Genomic DNA, 26336 nt, shown 5'->3' with positions numbered 1-26336 from the left:
AGTATTTGTGTTATGTGAGGGATTAATATGTGAGGAACACAAAGTATTGTGTTATGATTACGTATTTCTCAATAAAGGTATGACATCATATACAGTTCTATACACAGTGTGATGATTATTTCAGTCAGTTGTTATGACTGTTACTAAGGAAGAAAACATGACAATTATTGAGAGGTCCTGTGTCATGCAAGCCTGACCAAACACATTTCCATCTGTGAAGCCTGAGGTCTTACTACAGAAAGCTGAGAACCTCCTCAGAACAGAGGGAAGTAGCAGCATGTGTAACATGCCGTGTGACAGGAAACCACATCACAGCCATCAGCATGGGGGGGTGGGGGTAGGGGAGGGAGGAACTAGACTCGGGATAGAGTCCGGAAAGCCTCAAGTAGCTTTAAATTCAAACCGCCTTTGGGCTTGTACTACAAACATCCTCAGGCTCTGTTTTCAGAGTTCAGCCTTTCATCCAATCAGATGGTTGAGACCAGGATTGGAGTCTCCTGCCTTTGAGTGTGATAACAGAAGTCAGTGTCTTAATTTACAAAATAAGTGACGACTGAGAATGTGTGTGCATGCATCTGATTGTATACGCCCCCTCCTCTCTGCTTCTCTTCTTTGCAGTGCTGAGGATCGGAATCAGGTCCTAGCACATACCAGGCACATGCTTTTCCTCTGGTCTACACCCTAGCACTTAATGTTTTCTTCACTGAGAGTATTCAGAAAGCTTTTTAGCATAACTTACCTTTTCAGAGCTAGCCACAATGAAGAAAGAAGCTGCACAGATGTAGAAGAGAGCAGACCACTCCAGTATGCAGTACATGTTCCAAACAGAAAGAGAATCAGGGATACAAGAGGGAAACACATACTCTGACTAGTCAAAACGATGGCATCTAATTCCGGTAATAACACTGCATCCCATAATTCCTTAAACCATTTATACCTGTAAAGCAGACAAATGAAACCATAAAGTGAAGAAAAAAGAAAAAAACAAATAAAATCACAACAGCTGATGTTTAACTGTCTGTCTATTATCCGAGGCGTCTATTATCTGAGGTGTCTAGCCATCTACTAGAATCCCTAACGTGACAAATATACTGAAAACAAATCTTGATTCTTTTTTGTTTGTTTTTCAAATAAATGCTCATGTGGCCCAGTCTGGCTTTGAAGTGTAGAGCTCCCTGCCTCCACTTTCTCAGTGCTGGGTTACAAGTGTGTGCAACTATGTGTGGTTCTTACTCCATTCTCCTCCTCTTCCTCCTCCTCTTCCCCCTCCTCCTCCTCTTCCTTCCCCTCTTCTTCTTCTCTTCTTCTCTTCCCCTCTCTCTCTGTCTCTGTCTCTCTCTGTCTCTCTGTGTGTGGTGTGCTGCACACAGACTGACCACCTTCCTCTACAACCCTATGCCTTATTCCCTTGAGATAGGGTCTCTCACTGAACTGGAAGTTTGTCATTTCAGCCAGCAAGCTCTCAGGTTCCAGATGTCCTTTCCCACTCAATGTTGGAGTTTTAAGACAAACAGCCACAACTGCTCTTGGTGTCAGTACTAGGGATTCAAACTCATGTTTTCACAGAAGCACTTTTACCCACCAAGTGAACGTCTCAGTCCTTGGGTCTTAATTCTAATGAACCAAAAAAGGGACTTACCTTCCAAGAGAGTCTACTAACTATTAAGTATCTGAGTACTCCTTTAACTCCTGTAACAGTCCCTACAGCAACTGACACAGTGTTTAAAGTCAGGAAGTCAACCGCTATTTGGAATGACAGATAATAATACTGCATTATCCAAGGTCTAAAAAATGATTCTTAATTAAAAAACTTACCTAATGAGAGTAAGCAAATTAGAAAGACATTAACTAGGTTAAAGTTTAAGCTTTTAGATTTTTATATATAATATATATATAATTATATATATTATATATAATACATAATTACATATAATACATAATTACTTAAATATAAAAACCTATAATTACTTGTGAAGTGATTTCACTACTGAAAACAAACATATTGGGCCTTTTCCTAAAAGAAAATTCAAATTTAATAAAATATATCAATTGCCAAATATATATAAATGTTCACGCTACATTATGAAATCAAACATAATTATTTTATAAACAAAATTAAAATTATTATCACAGATAATAAAACTTACCCCAACAAAAACTTAATCATGATTACAAATGGGTCAACTTTGTATGGTTTGGCCTCTTTATCCAATATGGTGCCATATTCTAAGCAATAACCTGGTGATTAAAGAAAATCATCTGTGTGCATCAAAATTCACAGTAATTAAACAAAGACACTTTATCTCACAATGCCAACAGTAGCATATAACAAAAGAGTAACATTGTATCCCCAAAACTGCAAGGGTCTATAGTTTTAGCACAGATAGTACCCTTGGAAGGTTCACTGCAATCCACACATCTAGTCATTTGTCAAGCAAATCTAGGGTGTCAAAGCCAGGGCTTCACAGTGTGTATTTGTATAAATATCAATGTGATTTTAATAGTTTTATTGAAATATAATTCTTATGCTATTCAGTCCATCCATTTGAAGTCCATAAATTCAATGACTTTTAGCATATTTAGTTATACATCCACCACTACAATCAGTCTCAGAACATTTTCATGACCTGAAAAAAATTACTTTTAATTAATTACTTTTCCACTGTTTGGCAATTACTAATCTCTCTTTTGTCATTATAGATATTCCTATTCTGAACATGTAACATAAATATAATCATATCATGTATGAGCCCCGTGATTAGCTTCTTTCATTCAACACTTGTCAGGATTCAACCATACTTTAACATATATAGAATTTAATTTGAGGTGCTAGGGATCAAACCTGGAGGACTTCAATCACGCTAGGCAAGTGCTCTATCTACCACTGAGCGATACCATCAGCCCTTCATATCTTTTTAGTTTTGCTTACGACTAGTACTACTGTGGACATTTGTGCACTTGTCTATGTGGATGAAAGCTTCCGGTTCTCTTCGGTGTGTTTCTAAGAATAGAGGAGCTGAGTTACAAAGTAACTGTTCATCCATTTGAGGAACTGCTAGGCTGTTTCCTACAGTTGCATATGAAGGTTCTAACTTCCCTGCTTCTTTATCATCCGATAACTATCATTTTACTATACTCATTCTAGCAGGTAAAATCTACAGGTGACATGATTTTCATACTTGCTGCATGACTACCTCTTCATACATACTCATACATTCCAATCCCCTAGAACAGCTAGTTTTAAATATACCTAGTGTCTCCACAGACAATCCAGCAGATTCTCTGTGATTCAAAATCAATTGTCAGTCTAACAAAGCAGTATAAAGTGTCTCTTTTCAAAGTGAAACAAACATACTAAGGTCTGGCTGATGTCATACTGCCAGAATAGACCCACAATTAAAAGGCTAGGTTTGAAACTCAGAAGAACAGTTTCATATGTATGCATATAAGTGGGTACAAACCAGAGTCTATTCTAATACAAAGGAGACCAAGAAAGAGTGAGAAGGTGAAGATAGGGGACACATGAAAGGACAAGCTACACAGGGACACATGACACAAACGGAGAGCACAAAGGGTAAAGGGGGAGCTTAGTGTGGCACACACTGTATTTGAAAAAGCCAACATGATAATTAACGGATTAAACATTAACAGTAAATTCACGAAAAGTTATTAAAGGGTATTGAAGTTTTGTGAAGGTCATTTAAAGAACTAAATAGTTAGAAAAGGATTTGGTTCACAGAAATGGTGAGGAGGATTCCTGATATTCCACAGCTTGGCCTCTCTCTTTCCCCATCTCCTACCTCCTCAGACTACTGTCCAAGCTGAGCCAAAGCTTGGCCTACGGGGACACCATATTCGTTATCTGCTCTTCACTTTGCTGACTCTGGGAAGCCGACTTCTGTGAACTCTTTTGTCTTTAGCCACATGGAAGACTTTTAAAACGTAGTTAATAGAGCATTGGCTCAAAAATTAGGAGAAAAGGGAAGGTTGAGGCATAAAGGAGAGAAACAGGTGAGATAAGAGAGGAAAGGAAGAGAAGGGATAGAAGGAAGAGGAGAGATAAAAGAGAAGATGGGGAGGAAGGAGCGGAATCAACTAGGAAGGCAAGTAGATTAGAGAGTACACGCACGCTGCAAATTTATCAACACAAACATCGCGGCTGCCACAGCAGCGAGGGGGAAGGCTATGGACGAGAAGAGCCACTAAGTCCACAACTCTAATTACCAACATAGGTGTTAGAAAACAGAAGAACATGTCCATCACGGGGGCACGATCAATGGAATCTAATCTATGAGAAACACAAAAGAATACAATGTTTTCAATAATTACAAGGGGTGTGTGTGGAGGGACTGTGGGAAACTGCCACTATGAACGTAATGATAAAACCTAAGGGCAAGCCGCGGTGTGTGGATCTTAGCTGAGAAGCACAAAACACTAAGATCCCTTGATACTGGCAGGCCACTACTAACCCTCTCTTCTGTCCTGTTGCTCCCTTCCCTTCTGGTTCTTCCCTTCCTACCTCCTTTGCTTTCTCCTCTTCCTCATTTTTACGGGTAATTTTTAATGTCTATAGTAACTTTTGCTCCTTTTATAAGACAAAAGTACTGAAAAAAATGTGAAAGAAGTGAAGACGACTGGTTACAAAATCACATGCTAGTCTGGTGTTTCCAAGGTGGCAGTTAATTCTAAGAACTTCTTTATTATGTCTTCTAATTCATCATAACCTAAATAAACATGACCACACAAGGCTTTGCTCTCTATTACTGGCAAAACAAAACCAAACAACATCAGCAAGGGTTTTAAAATGACATGAAACTAACTGGCTCTACTGTAAAATTTAAAACAGCATTAACTTTTAAGGCGTGAGCATTTTTACCTGTTGAGAGGAGAGAGTATAACTGTCCTCCATAAGCAAGAAGGATGCTGGACACGACGTAGGCAGGAAGAGCGCCGCCATGAAATCTGACTACCTAGAAGATAGGCAAATCAGATGTCAACTGCGGAGTATCCATGCTGATGAAACAAGTGTATTTTCACACAAAATTAAAAAAAAAAAAGGTTATTCTTCACTTTGCAATATTCCTGACATGGCTGCACACATATTTCTAAGGAACACCACAATCCTAAGTCAGTAAACATTATTGATTATATAGCACCATAGAAAAGCCTGAGTTTTTCACAGAGGCATAACCGAGCTCCCATGCTTCAAGGTATTTTCATAGCATCCTCACTGAGCACCCAATGTTCACTCATGATGCCTGATGTCTTGTATGCATTGTCTCACACACTCTTCACAAAAAACGACACCTTAAAGTGGGTTCAGCCCTATTTTAAGGACAGAAGAATTCAAGTATGGAGAGTCCATATGTTGCAATATTATAAATGTTAATGGTTAACTTACTTCATTTCGATGTGCTTATTAATAAAATGGGGACAGTACTAATGCTTATAGGTGGCTATAAAGATAAAACAGTCACTGTTTAAAGCAGTTGGAATGATAACTCTCGCTAGATAAGCCATCACAAATCATTCGCTGTAATTATTAACCTTCACTAAATTGGAAATCCAGTGAAACTTAGACTCAGCCTAAGCTCATGGCCATGTGTTCCAGTGCTTCAGGGTGACATACCCTGTAAAAGCAGACTGTATTAAAGCCAACTGTTCCGTTGGCATACAGCAATTAAGCAAAGTCATAGACTCAATTGTGGTATTTTTATATACACACATTAAGTATGTCTCTCAATATTAGCATTAAAGTTTTTCTCCGTTCCATGGAGTCTGTTTAAAATACAAATTGTCTGATAACTGGATAAAGCATATGGCAGTTGAAACCCAACAGAAAACAGTGTGGAAAACTTCAAAAAGCCCAGTGTCCTCCTCGTTTTCCCAGTACTTTTCAAAGCAAGTTTACTGAGAGTTTACTGTTCGAGATGTATGTTAGAAGCATCACCTCATCTCTCCAAGCCCTCACTCTCCCCCACCAGACCCCCCGAGCAGACAGACAGATTCAGGTACAGAGACTGCCTGTTCATGTACTAGGAGAATGTAAAGAACCCTTTAGTTACACAGAATGGAGGAAAGCTTGCATGCAGCTACTTAGGGGTCTAAGACAGTAGAATCACTTGAACGTCACACCGTAGACTATGACAGTGAAGAAACAGCCTGGTGCACTCAGGGCTATGTCCAGCTTTCCCTCTCGCTGAGCTGTTCGTCCTCGTACAAGGCATCCTCTTTATCTCTACACCCCATCAGCAGAACAAGAACATGGGCAGCACTTCATTAAGTGCGCTACGTCATGCTCCCAGTTGAAATGGTAACTGACACACAGCGAGTGACTGAGAGTGGTCACCACTCTCAATCATAAGTATCCTTAACTGTTCCAGAATTCTGGATACAGTCCTACAGTGTATTCTCAACATGAGATTTCTTGTAACAAGAAAGGGCCATTGTTAGAAGCATGTTGTACCAGGCTGAGAATATAGCTGGTCCATAAGGTACTAAACCAGCAATCAGAAACTGGTCTTCTGTTGGAGTTAAGTGCAGGCATGCTACATTTGACTTAGTACATGGCATAGTATTTGCTTACAATTTGAATATATGTCAACAGTGAAAAACTGAAATCTTTAAATCCAGATTTCAGTTTCCCTTAAAATGTAAAGATTAGGCAACACTCTGGAATTCTCCTGAGACAATGATCACACTTTACTGTTTGTCCTCTTTCAGGTGAATAATCTAAAGAAGAGTTAATCTTTTCTTTTTTCAGAAAAAATAATTTAATGAAAAAAATCATCTATTCAAAGGCTGAAAATTCAAGTAGTTACTCTTCATTCATCTTCCCATTTATTTTCTTTCATTGTAGCAGAAGCGTGTGTATGTACACAAAACTAGGGGCATTGGTAGGCATGAGGCCATAAAGAAAGAACACAGGTAAAGACAGCAGAACACAGGTAAAGTAGGAAAGTAGAAAGAATTCTAGGGTGAGAAAGTTTAAGTAGGGAATGAGACAGGGGAGTCTGGTGGAAGAGAGGGTAGGGGATTGCCCAAAATGAAACAGACAAATAGAACTTACTATCACGTAAACCCAATTAACACAAACACACATACACATGCACTTGCACACATATACACACATGCACACATATGTATATGTGCACATACACACATGTACACATGTGCACAAACACAAATAGACTGAAAGGAAACATACTGCATAGATAGACAATGCTGCTTCCAAAAGCACTGTGTCACTAAACAAAGTGCCCAGCGCTGGGTGTGGGAGGGGGCATGAGAGAATATATGACATGAAACTAGACACAAGGTCCTTGTGCTCACACATGAGCACACAGGAAACCAGGAATGTTCAGAGATGTCTCTTCAAGGGGAGAGATGTATAACCTGTTTCTGCCCAGAAGGCAGGAACAGTGTGGTTCATAGCTGGTGGCCTCTCATATCTGTATGGCCAGGCCACACTGCTTTCCTCAGACTCATGTTCATGTCAATCGGCAGTCTGTCCTCCCTGACACCCTCATCAGGACCACTGTTTATCTTGAGCCTGCTTCTTCAGTTAATCCAGAGAACCCATCTGTATGGAAGATGTTGCTTGTATTTAAAAAAGTTTCAATATAGCCATCTCTTAAGCTTTCTGTACACACAGGACTGATTAATTACCACCAAACTATTTTGAAATTGTGCTGTGCTTAAATATGGCTAAAATGAACTACTTGGGGTCAGACTCCAGAAGTTTGGATGAAAACTGTCCACTGAGTCAGGCTGAGCCAGACTTCTTTCTCGCCTCACTCTGCTGGTCAGGGTGTTTGCAGAGACTCCTCACACAACAATGGAGAGGAGACTGTGGAGGAAGTTAAGGGGGGTGGGCATGGGAATCGAATGGGGAGGGAAATCTACTAAAACACAGTTCAAAAATGTCATAATGACATCAAGCAATGCTTTGTGTGCTAATTTAAAGAATCTAAAAATACACATATATCAAATGAGCTAGATACATTAAATACTTGAGTTCATTCCCCTAGTATCTACAATGAGTTAGATACTTCATACGCTTGAGTTTATTCTCCTAGGACCTACAGTGAGTTAGATATGTTGTTATACACATGAAATCATTCACCCAGGATCTACAGTGACTAAGATATGTTATACATGTGAGTCTATCCCCCTAGAATCTACAGGCTAAGTAATTCAGGATGGAGAGAGGACGTGTGCTTTTTCAGTTTGTAATTTAGGACTTAATTAACTCAAGTTCTTTGACATCGTAAAAGATACAGACCTTTGATCCAATGACATTACTACAATCTTACTTTTTAGAAATATTTCTATATCTGAACATAAATATTACCTTGTCCTCTTTTGATATAACTCTCTTTGATTATTTCATACTGAGGAAGCTTGAATTGTCTCATCACTGATCTGAAATATGGGCCACGGGGATATGGTTAAGATCTTCACTCTAAGCTATGCAAGTGACAAGTCCTTTGCATACTTTAAAAACCCAAGGGCAGGAATTATTTTGTACTACAAAAATTAATTTTTAATTGGTTCCTTAACTTTTTATAAATTTTTAAGTATTTAATAATGCTATTTTACAACTCAAACTAAAATTTACTTGTGTCTTCATGATACAAAACACACATTAACTGAATTTTATTATGTTTACAAATATTACAATAATTAAATCTAATTTTTGGCCAGGCATGGTGGTACACACCTCTAATCTCAGCACTTGGGAAGCAGAGGCAGGAGGATCTCTGTGAGTTCGAGCCCAGCCTGGTCCACAAAGTAAGTCTAGACAGCCAGGGCTACACAGAAGAACCCTGTATCCAAAAACAAAACAAATAAAATCTAAATATCTAATCACAATTTGTTCCAAAGATCAAATGAGATAATGCATACAAAATGTTTTATTATAACAGTCGAATTACAATCATGACCAAATACAAAACTGCCAATATTAATTTACTATCTTATGATTCAAGAAAGTAGTATGTCTGAGTCACAAAACACAAAGATCAAAAACTCAAAGCAGCAATAAATTTTTTGCTGCATTAGTTTCTCTGTCTTAATATTACACAGTTCTGCAAATTCTAATAATAATGACTAATTCTGTGGTTGCACTTAAAAATTGCTAATTTACTGAAAAAGATTGCAATCCCTTCCAAATCACAAAGCAATAAACAATTAACCAACCTGCATTAAATTTGTCTTACCTGTCCAAGTATTTGTGGAAAGGAAGTCTTAATTGTCACCTGGTGTAAAATAATTGTTAAAGAAGATTATTTTTCCCAAACTCATTTTATATCTTATTGAGTACTTTTGCATACTTTTAAACAATTAGCCAAGGCTTTCCAGAATGTACTCAGCCATCATTTTAACTGTCTAAAGTACAGTCTGCCATTCTATACATTTTCCAGTGTACTTCCTGCTCAACAACCGGATGAATGCCATGGTATGTGGGTAATAACCCTTTACTACTCGTTATCCACAATATGTTATGAAATTGTGGTTAAAATATCATGTTGGTTAAAATAATGTAAATCAAAGTAATATTTATGACAGTTATCTTTAATACATATTAGTTATTAAGAAAGCTGGAAAAAGGAGAACTTTCTTAAGAAAGTTGTAACAATTATATACAACATGGCCGTGTCTTGCCAAAATACAGACTTCTTTAAACTATGTGATACTGACTTTCAAGAAAACATGAACATTTGGTGTGCATGCAGTATTTGAAGCCAGACTGAGAACATTTTTTTTTTTAAGATAGGCTCTCACTGTGTAGCCCTGGCTGGCCTAGAACTCACTATACAGACCTGGGTGGCCTCAAATACACAGAAATCGACCTGCCTCTGCCTCCCAAGGCAATACAATTCTTATCATTTTAATAGTGGAAATACAAACTACACAGTAGACCTGCAATACTCATCACTGTTAGAAACATATTGCAAACTATCATCCATGATTTCCATGAGGCACAGATTAATTCGTTCTGCAGGTGCACCTGAAACTAGGTCATAGGAACAGATTCCATTAATCTGTATCTCCGAGCTTACGCTAAGGAAGTCTATTACAGAATCCAAATACTTGGGGCTGCTAACCAGGAACAAGATATTTCACATATACTAGACTATTATAATGTCACCACTAAAATGCATACAGATCTTTAAAAAGTAGTAAAGGCAAGATCCTTTAAAGTAACCCAGTCCTGGTACAAACTAGTATGCACCATGTCAATTGCTGTAGTAGGGCCATGGCAGCTAATTAAATGAAGCTCTTCAATTTATGAAAAATTCATGATTCTGGGCTTTAAAATTTAGAATAAGTTGCAGTATCCACTTATTCTATAAGATGTTCACATGCTCAGCCTATCTACAGAAATACTAAACGGTAAAGAAGGGAAGTGGAAAATATTTAACATGTTAATTTCTCATACTTATGGGCTTCCACAACATGACGTATCTACGGCTAGTAGAGAAAAGACCTCTACTTGCCTATAATTAAATCATACAATTATGCGAACATGTCTTACCTCATAGTGACAGTCTGACGACGTGTACATCTTTAACAGTGCCACGTAGCTGTCATTTTCTGGCTGAGCAACATGAAGCTTCAGAGAAATGTCTGTGGAAGACGGAACCCTGAAGAGATTATTGAAATATCAATCCTCAAATATAACATGCCGGAAAACAGCCACGGCTAAGGCGGTTCTTAGCACACTAGAATAAAATAATGCAGAGGAAGGCGAGAGACGGATGCGTTGTCCCAAGTGGACATTTGCATTCAGACCACAGCTATTTGGCTGTCCCTCGGGCACATGGGGAATGGTGGAGGTAAAGGGAAGACGGTCATTTTTCATATAGGACTTAAGTGCTATCGTTTAAATAGAATGCTATATATCTTAAATAATGGGCATGACGCTACAGGGTGCACACATTTTACTAATAGGAACTTTAATAACACACACAACTTAAATAAACTAAGCACAGATTCTATTTTAAAACACCAACGTGTAAAGTAAATTTATTTATATGCTTACTGTGCAATGGTTAGTGAATCTTCATAAGACCAGGGAATATGAAGTTTATAGATACTAGTTATTTCTTCTGTTAAGACACAAAGGAGAGAAGCATTATTCCACTGTTACCTTAACTTGTACACAAGCTATAAGACTACTATATATAAACTGCCCAGTTTACAGAAAGATCAGTGTGGGTCATAGCACATGATAAAATATTCAATAATATTATGCTTCCAAAAGACATTGAGGCATCTGAGTAGTGCTAAGAACTAAAACAAAACTAAACAGCTAAACACGAATTGCTACTATAACAAGACACAAAGATCTACAGTTCAACGTTTATTATTTATGATTAATATTATGTTTGTGTATGATGATTGTGTATAAGCACACACGGTCAGGTGGAGGTCAGAGAGACTTTACGGGGTCATTTACTTCTTCCACTTTTACATGGGTTCTGGGGATTGAAATTAGGCCTTTATCTACTGAGCCAGCTCACCCACCTCAAAATATATAGTACTTTTAAACATAAATATGGTTTACTATTAAGAAAGAGTCTATATTAAGTCTCTTGAAAATGGAAAAATTTTCCTATGATTATATATTTAATTGTACTCCATATAAAATATATGAAAGAAAAGACACGAACTAAGCCTTGGGGAAACTTGAGAGCAAGAGTGCTGCCCTTCAGATGCTAACACTATGCCCTTACCTTTGCTTCCAGTGCACTTGCTGACCACGTTGACTTTAAAAGCTTGGTATATCTGATAAAGGTAGACAGATACAAAAAATAAAACCACAGTTTCTTTGTTTAATGAAGTATCAAATGCAGGTGAAGTCTCCCTGTTCTCCTCATGAGGATTACCTGTCCAAAGTTCAGCAGCTCTATGTTGTAGTATAGGCCGTTCGTGTTTAACACCGCCTTCCTGGAAGACAATCCTGTCGAATTAAAAGCACTGTGTTATTTAGAATAACAGAGAATTTCCAAAAACGTGCCGATTGCTTAAATAACATTTAAAAATACCGACAGAAATTGTGAAATTAAGAGAAAACTTCTTAAAATTTGCTGTGGTGGTGTATGAGCAGGGAGTGATGAGCTTAAGGCCAGTGCAAGCTGGGACTGAAGCCATCTGAGCTACAAGGGAGACAGATGGTTTAAAACACAAGTTAACAAGTTTTTACTGCGGATAGATAGGCAGTAACTGCTACATACAACATTATTTATAATTACGTCCAGTTATACTGAAGGTGATTTTAAAAAGTCAAGTACTTGTTTCCAATTTTAGGAAGATTTGGTTCCGAAAGCAAATTATTTTTAAATGATACAGATGATTCAAAGTTGTGATTTTGGTATTTTCCTGAGCATTTTGTACCCCAAAAACATTGGCCCAGGGTGGGGTAAGGGGAAAGCCTTAAAGGAAGTTTCCAATTACAAGCAACACTGATGTTTTTCATGAAAGGAATGTATGTGTGTGGGTGTGGGTGTGTTTGTGCGTGCACAAGAGAGAGTACATAACACTAGCATTATAACACCATGAATAAAATATCCATGCTAAGCAATCACTCCACTGTTGAGCTAGGCCCCAGCCATATACATACATACATATATACATATATACATATATATACTTTTTTCACTAGTTTATATAGTCTTGAAAAATAAATGAATAAGTAAGGTAGATGAGGCAACTCTATCTCAGACAGGATTTCAATAATGGAGACTGCAATAATAATTACTTGTTAAAGAATAGCTGACCCATCGTATGCTAAAATTAATAAGTTGCACATTTTTTTCAAATTATTTCCTGCAAGATATTTTGTAAAGGTAAAAAATAAACACTAGTAATTACATAGTAGAGAAATCTTTGACGCACCACTTTAATTAACAAAAGATCAAAGTTAACACCATGAACAATTACATTTATCAGCATCATACTTCTGGCACATGAGGAAGGCACATGAATTCTGGGTATTCTTGGCAAAAATACATAAGCTCAATGTTAAAATGGGACAGCATTAAACAAATCCAAAGTAAGGGATTTTCTGCAAGTAACTGAAATGTTTCAAAGTGGTCACAGCCAAGATAGCTGATGGAGGAGCTGACATGTTACAGGAGACACAACAGCTACACCAATGAGGCACCTGGAGGAGGATCAGAAACAAGACTAGTGATGAGCAAAGCCTGTTTAGGTTATTGAAAACTGTACCAGCACTAATCCAGATCTAAAACTGTATTATGGAGCTGCAAGGATGGCTCAGTGGTTAAGAACATGCACAGTTCTTGCTGAGGACCCAAGGTTGATCCCCAGCACCCATATCAGGTAGTTCACAGCTAATTCCACCTCCAGGGGGAATCCAACCTCTTTAGCCTCTTTAGCAGGTACCTACATTCATGTATACATGCGAGACACAGGCACACACACGTACAGGTAATAAAATAAAATTTAAAAAATTTGTGTTAGCCATTCAGGGCAGAGCAGGCTCTATATTCCCAGCCCTCAGGAGGCGGAAGTATGAGTTATAAGTTTTAAGGTCAGCCTTTCTAAGCTACACAGCACATCACTGTTAAAAACAAACAAACAAACAAACAAACAACAAAACAACAAAACCAGCAGAAAACAGAAAGTAAAATGCTATATTTATGTAAGAGGTCAATATCTATGAAAGGCTGGTAAAGGTTATAAAAGAACTCTGTGCTCTTTCGTAACATTTCTGTAAGTCTAAAACTCTTTCAAAATAAAGCTTCTAAGGACATTTAATTGGGGGATGGAGAGACGGCTCAGTGGCAAAGAGTACTGGCTGCTCTTCCAGAAGACTCAAGTTCAATCAATTCCCAGAAACCACACTGTGGTACACACCATCTCTAAGTCCAGTTCTAGGGGATCTTCTGCCCTCTTCTGGACTCCACAGGTACTGCACACACATGGTACACAAAAATACATGCAGGCAAAACTCCAATCCACATAAATAATCTATCAACATATAGTTGAGAAACCTTCATTAAGACAGACAACAATTTAGATATACTGTGTCTATGACAGAAGCAAGTGGGATGTCTTATCGATGAACAGAAAATTACCATGAGAGTGTTGTAGGCACAAGCATAGAATCAGAATGAGAAATAAGTGAGGCTTATTTAAATAATAAAAATCAAAGCTTGTTCTGTGAAAAACTCTAAAATAAACAAGTATTACATAGAAAACACACATACAAGAAGCACTTGGTTCCTACATTTTATATAAAGATGGGAAAATACAGAGGTGGTTTGTAATGAGAATGGCCCCCATAGGCTCATGCTTGAATACTTTGTCCCTAGCGGAAGAGTTTGGGAAGGATTAGGAGGTGTGGCCTTGCTGTGCTTTCCAGTCCCTCTCTGCCTCCTACTTTGGGATCAGGTGTGGGTCTCAGCTTCCCAGCCTTCATGCTTTTCTCTGTCACTACGTTCTCTAGTTACAGTCTTTCTTTTTTAAGTTGCTTTGGTCACAGTGTCTTACCACAGTAAGAGAAAATGAACTGAGACAAGGCCTGACTAACCTTCATCCTCAGAAGCTGACAATCAAACCACTGGACCTGCCCACAGCTTCCTAAGCACTCTACTTGGAACATGCTAATATTTAGTATTTCACAACTTGGAAATTCAATCAGCACTGCTAAAAGCTTTGCTTAAGCTTCTAAAACAAAATACTTACCAAAGGAAAAGAGGTGAGTTACAGGAAGCTGTATGGATCTTGCTTCTTTTTTAAAGAATTCACAGTCTACAACAAACTGAGATATAAGACATTATAGACTCATTAGAAAATGTGGAATTTAATTTAGTAAAGCTTTTGAGGTTTGTGTGGAAAATAAACCTGAGCTTTGACAAGGTTTGTGAAACTGATTATTCTGTAACTCTGGCAAGAATTTCTCAAGTAGGTGCTATGTGAAGAAGACTTGATAAGCAATTTCTTAATCAAAATATTATCTAAAGGTCATTTTCATAACAAATTCATTGCAAAGCTTAATTCTAACATCAGGTGTTTTCAGAGGAAGGGTATTAAAGGCTAGATCAAAGCATTGAGATACAAAGGCAAGTTAAGATTAATTAAGGGTTTAGACAACATGTCTCTGTACTTTCCTAGTTGGAAGGAAATTATAACTTTGTTGCTTTTTAAATTAAATCCTGTATCTTTTAAGTATCTATAGTTTAATCAGTATAAAAGCATTTGTAGCTACTGATCTAACTCATCTACAGCTAATGCTGTTTGTATATGATTGCAGATCAGCCAGTTGTTATGGAAAATGGAAAAAAAAGAGTTCTGCTCAATAAAAAAAAGTGAGCTTTTCACAAAAGGAAACCTAGAATGTAGCATGCCATTACAATTTTTACGTTGACAACTTTTCCTTTTTAATGACATTTCTAGACGTGTAGGAAACTGTTTTTGGCTGTCTGCAAAAAGAAGTTTCTGGAAAGGCAAAAAGACGTAAATAATCACATCATCACTGAATGATTTTGGCCAGTAGGAGGAGATGAAAAAAAAAACACGAATATAATCCTCACAACAGAGGAAGAGTTTGCTGTCTCAAGAGGAGAGAAGCCACCAGGGTCTATCCCAGGCGTCCCTCCCTGGGGTATCTCAGGTGTGTCATTCCTTTGCTCTCAGATGGACTCTCGATTATTTTTTAAATTGAAGACCAGGTGAATGAGCTGTGTTAAGACTTGTACTGTGTGGTGCACAGGAAGGAACATCACCACGCTAAATGCTTTGCTTTCATTACTTTTCTCAAGGCAAAGAAGAAGCACTTCCATTACAGAAAATACTACTCAAAGACTACTGCAGTGGATTGAATATGCTTGGCCCAGGGAGCGGCACTATTTGAAGGTGTGGTCTTATTGGAGGAAGTGTGTCACTGTGGGTGTGGGTTTTAAGACCCTTGTCCTAGCTGCCTTCAGCTGTCTTCAGAACAAGAGGTGGAACTCTCAGCTCCTCCAGCCCCACATCTGCTTGAATGCTGCCATGCTCCTGCCTTGATGATACTGGACTGAACCTCTGAACCTATAAGCCAGCCCCAATTAAATGTTGTCCTTTATAAGAGTTGCTTTAGTCATGATGTCTGGTCACAGCAATGAAACCCTAACTAAGACAATTAGAAATCACTTACTGAACAGGATTATTCATATTTTTACAAAGTACTTTTTGGGTAAATCATGAGATAGTGAAACAGTTGTAAAAATGTAATTTCAATGATTTTTGTGTAAAGAGATTTAACTATTAGATTTTTAAATTTTAAAACACCAGAAAAGGCCTTTCCAAGTTTTGGAAAGATGTTAGATTTATTCGAAGCCAACTTACCTGACGGAAAAACACTTAAAGACAGCTTTTACTATTAAAGATGCTGAATCACTTCTCACTTGAGCATAACAAGACAATGGATCCATTGAAAGTACTTGTGAGACTCAGTCTTCAGGATAGCTGGCAACGATGCCCGCTTATCCTTTCCCCGATCTCTTCTAAATTTTCCTAGTTATTTTGGTTAAAAATCTCATTAACTTTCTCACTCAAAAAACTTTGGGTTTTGTCTCTTTGTTTATTTAATGCGGTATTCATTGCAGATTGGATAGAAATTGGGGGAAAAAAGTATCTTCTTGTTAATCTCAGAGACCACAGTAAGCTGATAGTAATAAAGATATTAGCAAATAATTTAAAATGTAATGTGATATGAATATTCCTCAAAGAGTCTTCAAAAGTATCGCATGATTAAGCAGAAGTCTGCTAGAGGAGCATGGGAAAGGAAGGACACTTGGCTGGCCCCTGAAGGGTAAGTGGGCTGGTCCTAACGGGGAAATGAAGGGAGCCAGGGCTTCTCCCCTCTACATACTTTCTTCCCTATGACTCTCTAAAAATACTTGCCCTTTATTCCTACTCCCACATCACTAAAAAAGCCCCTCCAAACTCCGGAAGTGCCACTTACTCCTCCTGTGGCAGGCCCATCCTCCACCACAAGAAGGTGATAGAGTCCTGGTTTCAGTGAAAGGTCTCACAGTCAGGGCTTCAGTCAAGGACTGTACAATATTACAAGGACAGTTTCCCTCCATTTTTGTCCACGATTATTCTACATCTGGTGGCCATCCTTTCAAAATTATTTACTTATTCGCTGTTTTCCCCACCATGCTTTCCCAGTCACTGTTTTGTTTTGATCTGTATTAAAGTACTGCTGATGACAAGGTTTGCAGTCATGTTACTACTGCGTCTCTAGAATGTATGTAGTACAAAGGAACTGGAATTTGAATTTTGTTTTATTTCAATTAATTTAAATTTAAATAGTCATTCATGGTAGTAATTTGGAACGTGATAGCACTGATCTAGAGTATCATTCTTTCCTACAGAAAGTCCTTAATCCATTTTGTGATCCCCACACTATACCACCAAGCTCAGTTCCTCCATCCGAGATGTTATTAGTGTTTGCTCTTTCTTCATGTACTTCTATACTCCGACCTGTAATCTTTGCATTCAAAATTCTGCCTTCTCTCATTACTCTTATTCACATTACTCTTTTTTTCTCCTCACATGACAGGATGACAAATGACAGAGTCTTTCCTATATCTCCTATTCATCTCTGATACCTTGTGCATAAAATGGTACCTAGCAAGTAAGAGATCTGGAAAGACGGGCAAATGGAGCCGGCTCTCACCAGGAAGGAAAGGATCTGGTTTATTCTGCTTAGTTCAAGATGGGAGGGACGCTGTAACGACCTAGCACCAGGTGGATCACCACACTGTACCTGCGCAGAAATCATCAAAAGGTAAACACTCCCGTGAGGACCCACCAACCACTCCTTAACACATCCATTACCTTACTTCCGTGGACGGACGGAACAAAGACCACAATATGCGACAAGGATGGGTAGTCCTGAAGTCGTAGCGTCAGAGACTGCAAGAAAGGGCAGAGACACAAAGCCATCTTTGTTTCTGATGCTTGTTAAAGAAAACTTGCAAAAAAGTTATTTCTCGATAGGTTATTTTAGAAATCACCTCTTAACGCACCCACTTAATATGCACGAGGCCTCAATTTAACTTTCAGCATCCACCCACACTCTCACAAAACCACGCACAAATCAAGTTTATGTTCGTATTTACATTTCCAGGTCAGTAATTTTACAAAATATAAATTTACAGTAATTGCCGTTAAATATAAACCACTTAAAATATTGCTTGAACAATCTCTTCAGATAAAACAAATGATGCTTAATATTAAAGATTTTATATAATTATTTCCAAATGTGGTGATTCTTTTTGTAATTTGGCTATTTTGGAAAACATTATAGTATTGTTTCTATATTTATGATAGTAAATTCCAAAGAACATTCGAAAGTTGCTAAATGTGATTAAAAAAAATTACACATCTGGTTCCATAAAAATTAAAACCAGATTTTATAGTTCATATTTGATGAACGGACAGGTAGGACACTAGCCTTTCCAGTAACTGCCAAGATTCCAAAGACAGTTTCAATCCGGTTTTATTTCTGGAAGCAGATGTAGGAAGTGGATGAATATGTCAAGAGTAATGAATAAATATTAACACGCTCCCACAGACACTTGTTTTCTTCACCTTCCTTCAGAAACGTCAATGTTTCTGACAAGTAGGACAGAGGTGCAGAGGCTAAAACACCGAGAAAGTGGCTACAGCCTGGCCAGAAGCCCAGCTAAGCAGCAAACTCCTAGGTCTTCATGGAAACTAAAGATGTTAAAGGTGCCGCCTAAATTACAGCTATAGGCGGCTGAAGCCCATCAAAAGGTCGAGCGCACGAGGGATAACTCAGTTAGGAAGAACTGTCTGTGTGCTGTGTAGCAATCGGCTCCAACAGCTTCTGAATGTGTGTTCTCAGTAAGGACAGCCTAGCATCTGAAGTGCTTTCCTGGAATGCTCCACCTGTTCATGAACACAGTCAGCAGCGAGCCTCAGAGTGATGCTTCTTCGCACACATAACCTTTGTTTAGATGGCATTAATATGCAAAAAACCTACAAAATATTTTCACTTTATCATCTCATTCCACTTCTTTATCTTTAAAAGTATGGTGTAGAGAAAGGGCAACTTTGAAGTTGATGCCTAATTTGAATACATTACATTGGCCTAATTAAGGAAAGGAAAGTTACATTTGGCAGTGGTCCCTATGGACACAACGCCGGTCACAGATGGGGTAACTAATCAAAAGGTGTCAGCCTAAGACCTTCAGAACATTTTTATTCAGGATGAAAACTTAAGAGGTGGCTTTAGTCTGTTTAGATAGTTAAGATCCTTGTTAAGTCTCGGGCAACAATGTTTTTCCTTTAGCAAGTACTGTGTATTTGCCTTGATGATTACCTATGCTATCTATTTATTTATTTATTTATTACATTTTGGAAACGGGATTCCAATAAGTATCCTAGGCTGGCCTTGAACTTACTGTGTAGCACATATAGGGTGAGTCACATGCGTTGCTTTATTACTTCTGTAGAGTGAAAAATTATAAAGACCATTTTGTGAAATATATGCAGGCTTTTTCTTTGCCCTTAGACCTGAGGAAAAAGAGTGCAGGTTCCAGAAAGCTGAACTGGATGTAAGATTTCAGGCCTTCACTGCCCCAGGATACATTCAGGGAAGAGCAACATTCCTCAAGCCTCAGGGTGGGGAAAGCCCAAAGCAAGAAGACACATTCCTGACCACAGAGAAAGATGCAAGTCATCTAGGTGGTTCCAAGAACTAGCTAACTTTCCACTGTTCTTGGTTACCCCTCCCCCTCTTGAGGTCTTCCCAGTGTTACAGCCTGCTGATGTTCAAAATTTGTAAAGCAACCAATCATGTGTAACCGCGCGAAAATGCAACCAATCATGTGTAACTGTGCGAAAATTCCTTCCTTTCCCCACTCCATGCTATAAAAAAAAAAACCCTCAGCTTGCTGGCCTTTTGTCAAAATCCTGTTCCTTCGTGGATGAGCAGTTTGACCATTGGCTAGCCAACTCTCCCTAATAAACCTCTGCTGATTGCATCCAGGTACAGTGTCTTGCGATTTTTGGGTGGCCGTGATTTCTTGAGACTTGAGTAAGGGTCTCCTGAGTTTGGGGGTCTTTACTTCATCTGTATAGTTTAAAAGACAACTGCTACTTGAGAGTCTCTAACACATTATATAAGAATTCTAAGTATAATGGGAAAGTTTGTTTGTGTTTAATATCATCTTAAACTTAAAAAAAAAAAAAAAACCTAAGAATGCAGAATATTGTAATCCTCTTTTCCAGAAATCACTATTAAAAAGCAGACAACTGGAACAGCTTGCTTTCCTGCAATCCAGACATGATTCCTAACTTAAGAACAAACAGGCACATATCTTCAGTCTTTATAGATTTATAAAAACAGTATTTACTTATAAAATTTATTTAGTTTTTTTGAGAAAAGTTAGTTCTCAAGATACAGTGACAAGTCCTCACTATACAGCCTGGCTGGCCTCAAATGCTTTGTTAATCCTTGCCTCTGCTTCCTAAACTCTGGATTACAGCTGACCACCACACCCAGCTAAGAAATACATTTAAAATACAGGGCAGAGAATGTTTTATATAGTCTTTAATCATTATTTCTTCTGAAATTATAAAATGGATAAAATTTCCAAGTTGGAAATGTAAGGGAATGCTCATTGTATCTCAAGAGAACAAGGCACAACCCTACAGTTAGGATCCGTCCTAATACTCCTGCTTTGTGTTTGCCTGAAATTAGGAAAGACCCAAGGACAGGTTTTCAAAATCCTGTTGAGTAAAATTGCTTCTTCATACATTTGTTTTACAAATCAAATAATATTTGTTTCCAAAGGAACATGCACAAAGTAAGAGCAAACAAGACAAGACAAACAAGACAAGACATCCAAAGTTGTAGCTGTGACCATTCCTTCTGATACCATTATTCTTTTAGAGTTGCTTTCTGCTAGTATAACAAACATAGTTAATTGCTTCTGCAAATTAACATCCCAGCTATTCAGGAGACTGAGGCAGGAAGATCGCATGTTCAAAGCCCACCTGTACTATAAAGGGAATTCAAGGGCAGCATTCATACTTAGTGAGGTCACACCCATCTCAAGAATAAAAAATCAAAGGCTGACAATATGACTCAGTGATGTAGAGAACATGAATTTAATTCACACCACTGCCACCTCAATAAAGAAATTAGTATTAGTGAGAAAAAATATTTATTTGGTATTAATTGAAGAGGACTGAGATTAGCCAGAAATCTTCCTTTTCATGTCTGAGTTCATTAGAAAATATATTTAATTTTAAAGTACTGATTTACTTAAAGATTGAAACCACCAAGCCTAGATGAGATTGTAAATTATAATAAACATAATTCAAAAATTAGAACAGATATTTTCACCGAATTATAGATGTATTTTGTGTTTCCCACAATAGATTTTGGGGATACACAAATTAATCTTTTTTTAAAAAGACTTGTGGGGCTGTAGAAATGGCTCAGCGGTTAAGAACACTGATTTTCCAGAGGTCCTGAGTTCAATTCCCAGCAACCACATGGTGGCTCACAACCATCTGTAATGGGGGATCCAATGCCCTCTTCTGTTGTGTCTGAAGACAGCTCCAGTGTATTCACATACATAAAATAAATAAATAAATCTTAAAAAAAAAAAAACCCAACTTGCTAACTTAGTGGAGTTGCTTAAGTAAATCACTAACAATTACTAAATAAATCTGTGCTATGATTTACACTCTGTAGAACTAGTCACAAGAGTTACCCAATTGCTTAACCACCATGTGATGTAACCTAGAAAGTTATGCAGTGTTTCATTGAAATACTTACCACCCTACTGCATATTCCTTCCTCCCAAAATGAATTCTCAATAGAATACAGTAAACAGTGTTTAGTTTAATACATACATTTGTGCATATTCTCAAACTGCATTAAAAAGTCTATCTGGCTCTTTCAGCATGATGCTGTGACAGATTCAGAAAGTTGTCAACTTACAATTTTAATCTCTGAAAGTTAAACAAAATTCAGCTGTTTCCTCATCAAATACATGTCTAAAGAAAATACTCCCAAAATATATTTCTAAAAAATGCTTTTAAAACTCGTTAAAAAAACAGTCCTATGAGCTGATTTTTTTTTTACCTAAATATAAAATTCTAAAGTTATTGTTTACCTTAATTGTTGGCAACAGTTCAGCTTTCCATGATAAATCAACCCCTTGCCGGCTTTGAAATAAATATGAAGATATAATTAGAGGACACATGTTCAAGCATTATAATTTGCAAATAAGCTTTAGAATAAAAAGACAACATCTGCAGCCCTGTAGATGAGAGACTGCAGTTACAATGACTATGAAGTCTAGTGTGTAAGTCCACCAATTCTAAGTCCACACAGTTCCTTTGGTGGAAAAAAAACAAACTATTGGTTTTTCTTTTTTAATTTTGGTTGGTAAAAGAACATGAATTCTTTTTTTTAATTGGATATTTTACTTACATTTCAGATGTGATCCCCTTCCCCCCCAACCCAGGAACTCCCTATCCCATCCCCTCTCCTCCTGCTTCTATGAGGATGTGGCCCCACCCACCCACTCCCACCTCTCCACCAACGAATTCCCCCACACTGGGGCATCCAGCCTTCACTAGACCAAGGACTTCCTCTCCCACCTATGCCTGACACTGTCATCCTCCCCTACATATACAGCTGGAGCCATGGGTCCCTACCTATGTGCTCCCAGGCTGGTGGTTTAGACCCTGGGAGCTCTGGTTGGTTGGTATTGTTGCTCTCCCCATGGGGCCACAAACCCTTTTAGCTCCTTCAGTTTTGTCTCTCACTCCTCCATTGGGAACCCCATGATCAGTTCAATGGTCAGCTGTGAAGATCTGCCTCTGTATATGTCAGGCTTTGGCAGACCTCTAAGAAGAGAGTTATATCAGGCTCCTGTCAGCATGCACTTCCTGGCATCCACATCAGCATCTGTCTTTGTTAACTGCACAAAGGATGGATACCCAGGTGGAGCAGGCTCCAGACGGCCCCTCCTTCAGTTTCTGCCCCATACTTTGTCTCCTTACTTGCTCCCATGAGTATTTTGTTACTCCTTCTAAGAAGGACCAAAGCACCCACACTTTGGTCTTCCTTGTTCATGAGCTTCATGTGGTCTGTAAGTTGTATCCTGGACATTGCCAGCTTTTGGGCTAATATCCAATTATCAGTGAGTGCATACCATGTATGTTCTTTTGTGATTGGGTTACCTCACTCAGGATGATATTTTCTAGTTCCATCCATTTGCCTAAGAATTTCATGAATTCATTGTTTTTAATAGCTAAGTGATACTACATTGTGTAAATGTAGATTTTCTGTATCCATTCCTCTCTTGAAGGATATCTAGGTTCTTTCCAGCTTCTGGCTATTATAAATAAGACTGCTATGAACATAGTGGAGCATATGTCCTTGTATGTTAGAGCATCTTCTGGGTATATGCCCAGGAGTGGTATAGCTGGTTCCTCAGGTGTCCAATTTTCTGAGGAACCGCCAAACTGATTTCCAAAGTGGTTGCACCATCTTGCAATCCCACCAACAATGGAGGAGTGTTCCTCTTTCTCCATATCCTTGCCAGCATCTACTATCACCTGATTTTTGACCTTACCCATTTGGACTGGTGTGAGGTGGTATCTCAGGGTTGTTTTGATTTGCATTTCCCTGATGACTAAGGATGCTGAACATTTCTTTAGGTGCTTCGAAGCCATTTGAGTTTCCTCAGTTGAGAATTCTTTGTTTATTTCTGTACCCCATTTTTAATAGGGTTATTTGGTTGTCTGGAGTATAATTTCTTGAGTTCTTTGTATATATTGGATATTAGCCCTCTATCAGAAGTAGGACTGGTAAAGATCTTCTCCCAATCTGTTGGTTGCCGTTTTTTCCTATTGACTGTGTCCTTCACTTTATAGAAGCTTTGCACTTTTATGAGGTCCCATTTGTCAATTCTTGATCTTCAAGCATAAGCCATTAAAGGTTTTTTTTTTTTTTAACAAGCAATTAGTTAGATGTTTTAAAAATTACTAGTGTATAAATTACCTTGTGTTTTCATTTAAGAAACAATACCAGAACCAGTGAGATGAGTCAGCTGGAAAAACCAGCTGGAAAAAGCACTTCTAGCACAAGCTTGACAACCCAAACCCAGAAAAAAAAAAAAAAACTCCCAACAGCTGTCATTTGAACTTCACACATACATGATCATACTGGCACAATACATACACACACAATTAAAATTTAAAATATAAAATTTATAATTTGAAACAGTAGTATAATAAATATATGGGCATATAAAGCATTTTGGGCTATTTGTTGTGGTTCATGTCTGTAATTTCAATACTTGGGAGGCTGATGCAGAATAACAGTATGAGATCCAGACTAGTCAGAGCTACACATTAAATTCCAGAACAGCCTGGGCTATAGAATGGGACCTTATCTCAAAAATTAAAACAGAAAAAACTATTGTGTGTATATGGGCATATGTGTGCACACATATGTGTATGCACATGTATGTGTGCATATGTGTGCATATATATGTATACATATGCATATAGCTATTCTGAAAGTTTAATTTCTACGCATTTGTGCCTTAACTCAAGTTTTTAGGCCTTGTAAAACAGAGAATCAAAAAGAGAAGTTACAATGACTCTTGTATTTTTCTTAAATGTGACCAGTTATTCAGACTCAATTATGGACTGGTCTAGAAATCAATCCAATATTGGAAATAACAGCCTTCATTTGGAAGTCTGGTTCTGGACATTTTCAGGAACATATTTGGAAATTAGCTGCAGTAATCTATGATGTTATGTTAGCAAGAAATAAAGTTGGGGCAGGATGTGGCTTTCAAACAAGTGTTAGTACACGTGTTAAGGCTCTTTTAATTGTCAAGTTAAAATTACTTTTGTATCTACCACAGTATTTAATGTAAGTTACATTTATTGTACACTTTCTAATTGTGTTAGTGTGTTGAAATCTGGCATGTCAGTTATGAAGATCTATCAACTACCTTTTGTTTTATTGCTCTGAGTATCACAGAACCTTGGTCTTCTGAAAAGAGCTTGCAAGTACTGGAAGAAGTGAGTTAGGCTTTAAGCAGAATCAAGAGGGTAGTGGGCTTGATTATTGCTGGTATAACAGCTTTAATTACATTAATTGCTAGCACCACTGCTTCTGCAATTGCTTTGACACAAGAAGTTAAGACAACTACTTTTGTTAATCATTTAGCAAAAAATGTTACTAATGTGTTGAGTATGCAAGAGGATTTAGATAGGCATTTGGATCAAAAGATTGGTGCTCTTTATCCTATTCCAATTATTGGAAGAAGGTTCAGAGTTTAAGAGTAAGGAGCCATCTCAAGTGTCATGCCAAATATCATTGGATTCATACTAGTTCTAAAATTTACAGTGGTAGTCATTATATAATTAGGAAAAAGTTTAAAAACATTTGCAGTGTATTTGGCATAATTTTAACATCTCTCTGGATGTTTTAACTTTGCATAGTGAACTTATAAATTTAAAGAATGCTGCTCTGCTGAGCATTAATGTGGCAGATACTGCTGATAAAATTATCCATGGCCTGAGATCAGTATTTCTATTTTGGTCAAGCTTCAAGACTGGCATATATAGCTTGATCATGTTAGCCCTTTTTGTCTTGGGAATACTTTTATTCCTGCCCATCATGTTAAAGCTTGTCTTTAACAACATCAACATGTTGGCAGGCAAAGTACATGATTTGAACCTAAAAATGGACTCCCAGACAGAGTTATTAATTTAACAGGCTGGCAAGCCAAGAATGGGTAAGATTCTGCCTGAGCCTTACCAACCTAAGACAGAAGTGCATTGCTTTTGATAATGCATATTCCATGACAGTTAAGGAAGGCATTCTTGTCAGAAAGACCTAACACAGGCTCAGTATTGTTTATGAAATAAAAAAGGAGGAGAGGTGAAGAGCCTTTGGGGCTGCTTGCAGGAATATGACATTGGCCAAGGCCAAGGAAGGTAGTGGGCTTTAGATAGGAATCTGACATTAGGCCAGAACAAAGAAGGAATCTAAATTCAGGCAGGAATCTAAATCTTAGGCCAGAACAAAGAAGTAATTTCAAGCAGGAATCTAAATTTTAGGCTAGAACAAGGAAGTAGGAAAATGGCTTTGGGCTAGGACATAGAAGTAGGCTCAGATATTTTGGTCATTCTGATAAACCCTTAGAAACAGTGATCATAGGAGTGTTCAAGGAATTTTGTTTATTGCTTTGCTTGTTCTTTGACTATTGTCTTGCTTGTTCCTTGACTATTTGCATCTATTG

At 37.9% G+C, this 26336-nt stretch overlaps 1 protein-coding gene across 1 annotated transcript in view; it reads right to left on the bottom strand.

Annotated features, from left to right (window-relative positions):
- The window catches only part of Pgap1 (post-GPI attachment to proteins inositol deacylase 1), a 65779-nt gene that overhangs the window by 7214 nt on the left and 32229 nt on the right, over window positions 1-26336 (bottom strand). The window contains exons 12-22 of the mRNA XM_034497957.2: window positions 22179-22230; window positions 17860-17937; window positions 14719-14794; window positions 11895-11968; window positions 11742-11793; window positions 11048-11114; window positions 10541-10649; window positions 9222-9260; window positions 4877-4970; window positions 2148-2238; window positions 740-937 (exon numbers count right to left, since the gene is read on the bottom strand). Coding sequence (XP_034353848.1) covers window positions 740-937; window positions 2148-2238; window positions 4877-4970; window positions 9222-9260; window positions 10541-10649; window positions 11048-11114; window positions 11742-11793; window positions 11895-11968; window positions 14719-14794; window positions 17860-17937; window positions 22179-22230 — 930 coding nt within the window. The remainder of the gene's footprint in view (window positions 1-739; window positions 938-2147; window positions 2239-4876; window positions 4971-9221; window positions 9261-10540; window positions 10650-11047; window positions 11115-11741; window positions 11794-11894; window positions 11969-14718; window positions 14795-17859; window positions 17938-22178; window positions 22231-26336) is intronic.

Source organism: Arvicanthis niloticus, chromosome 3 (assembly GCF_011762505.2).
Source record: "Arvicanthis niloticus isolate mArvNil1 chromosome 3, mArvNil1.pat.X, whole genome shotgun sequence".
In the NCBI taxonomy this organism is placed as follows: Eukaryota; Metazoa; Chordata; class Mammalia; order Rodentia; family Muridae; genus Arvicanthis; species Arvicanthis niloticus.
The sequence above is the reverse complement of the archived record's forward strand: the minus strand, read 5'-3'. Positions and strand labels throughout refer to the sequence as shown.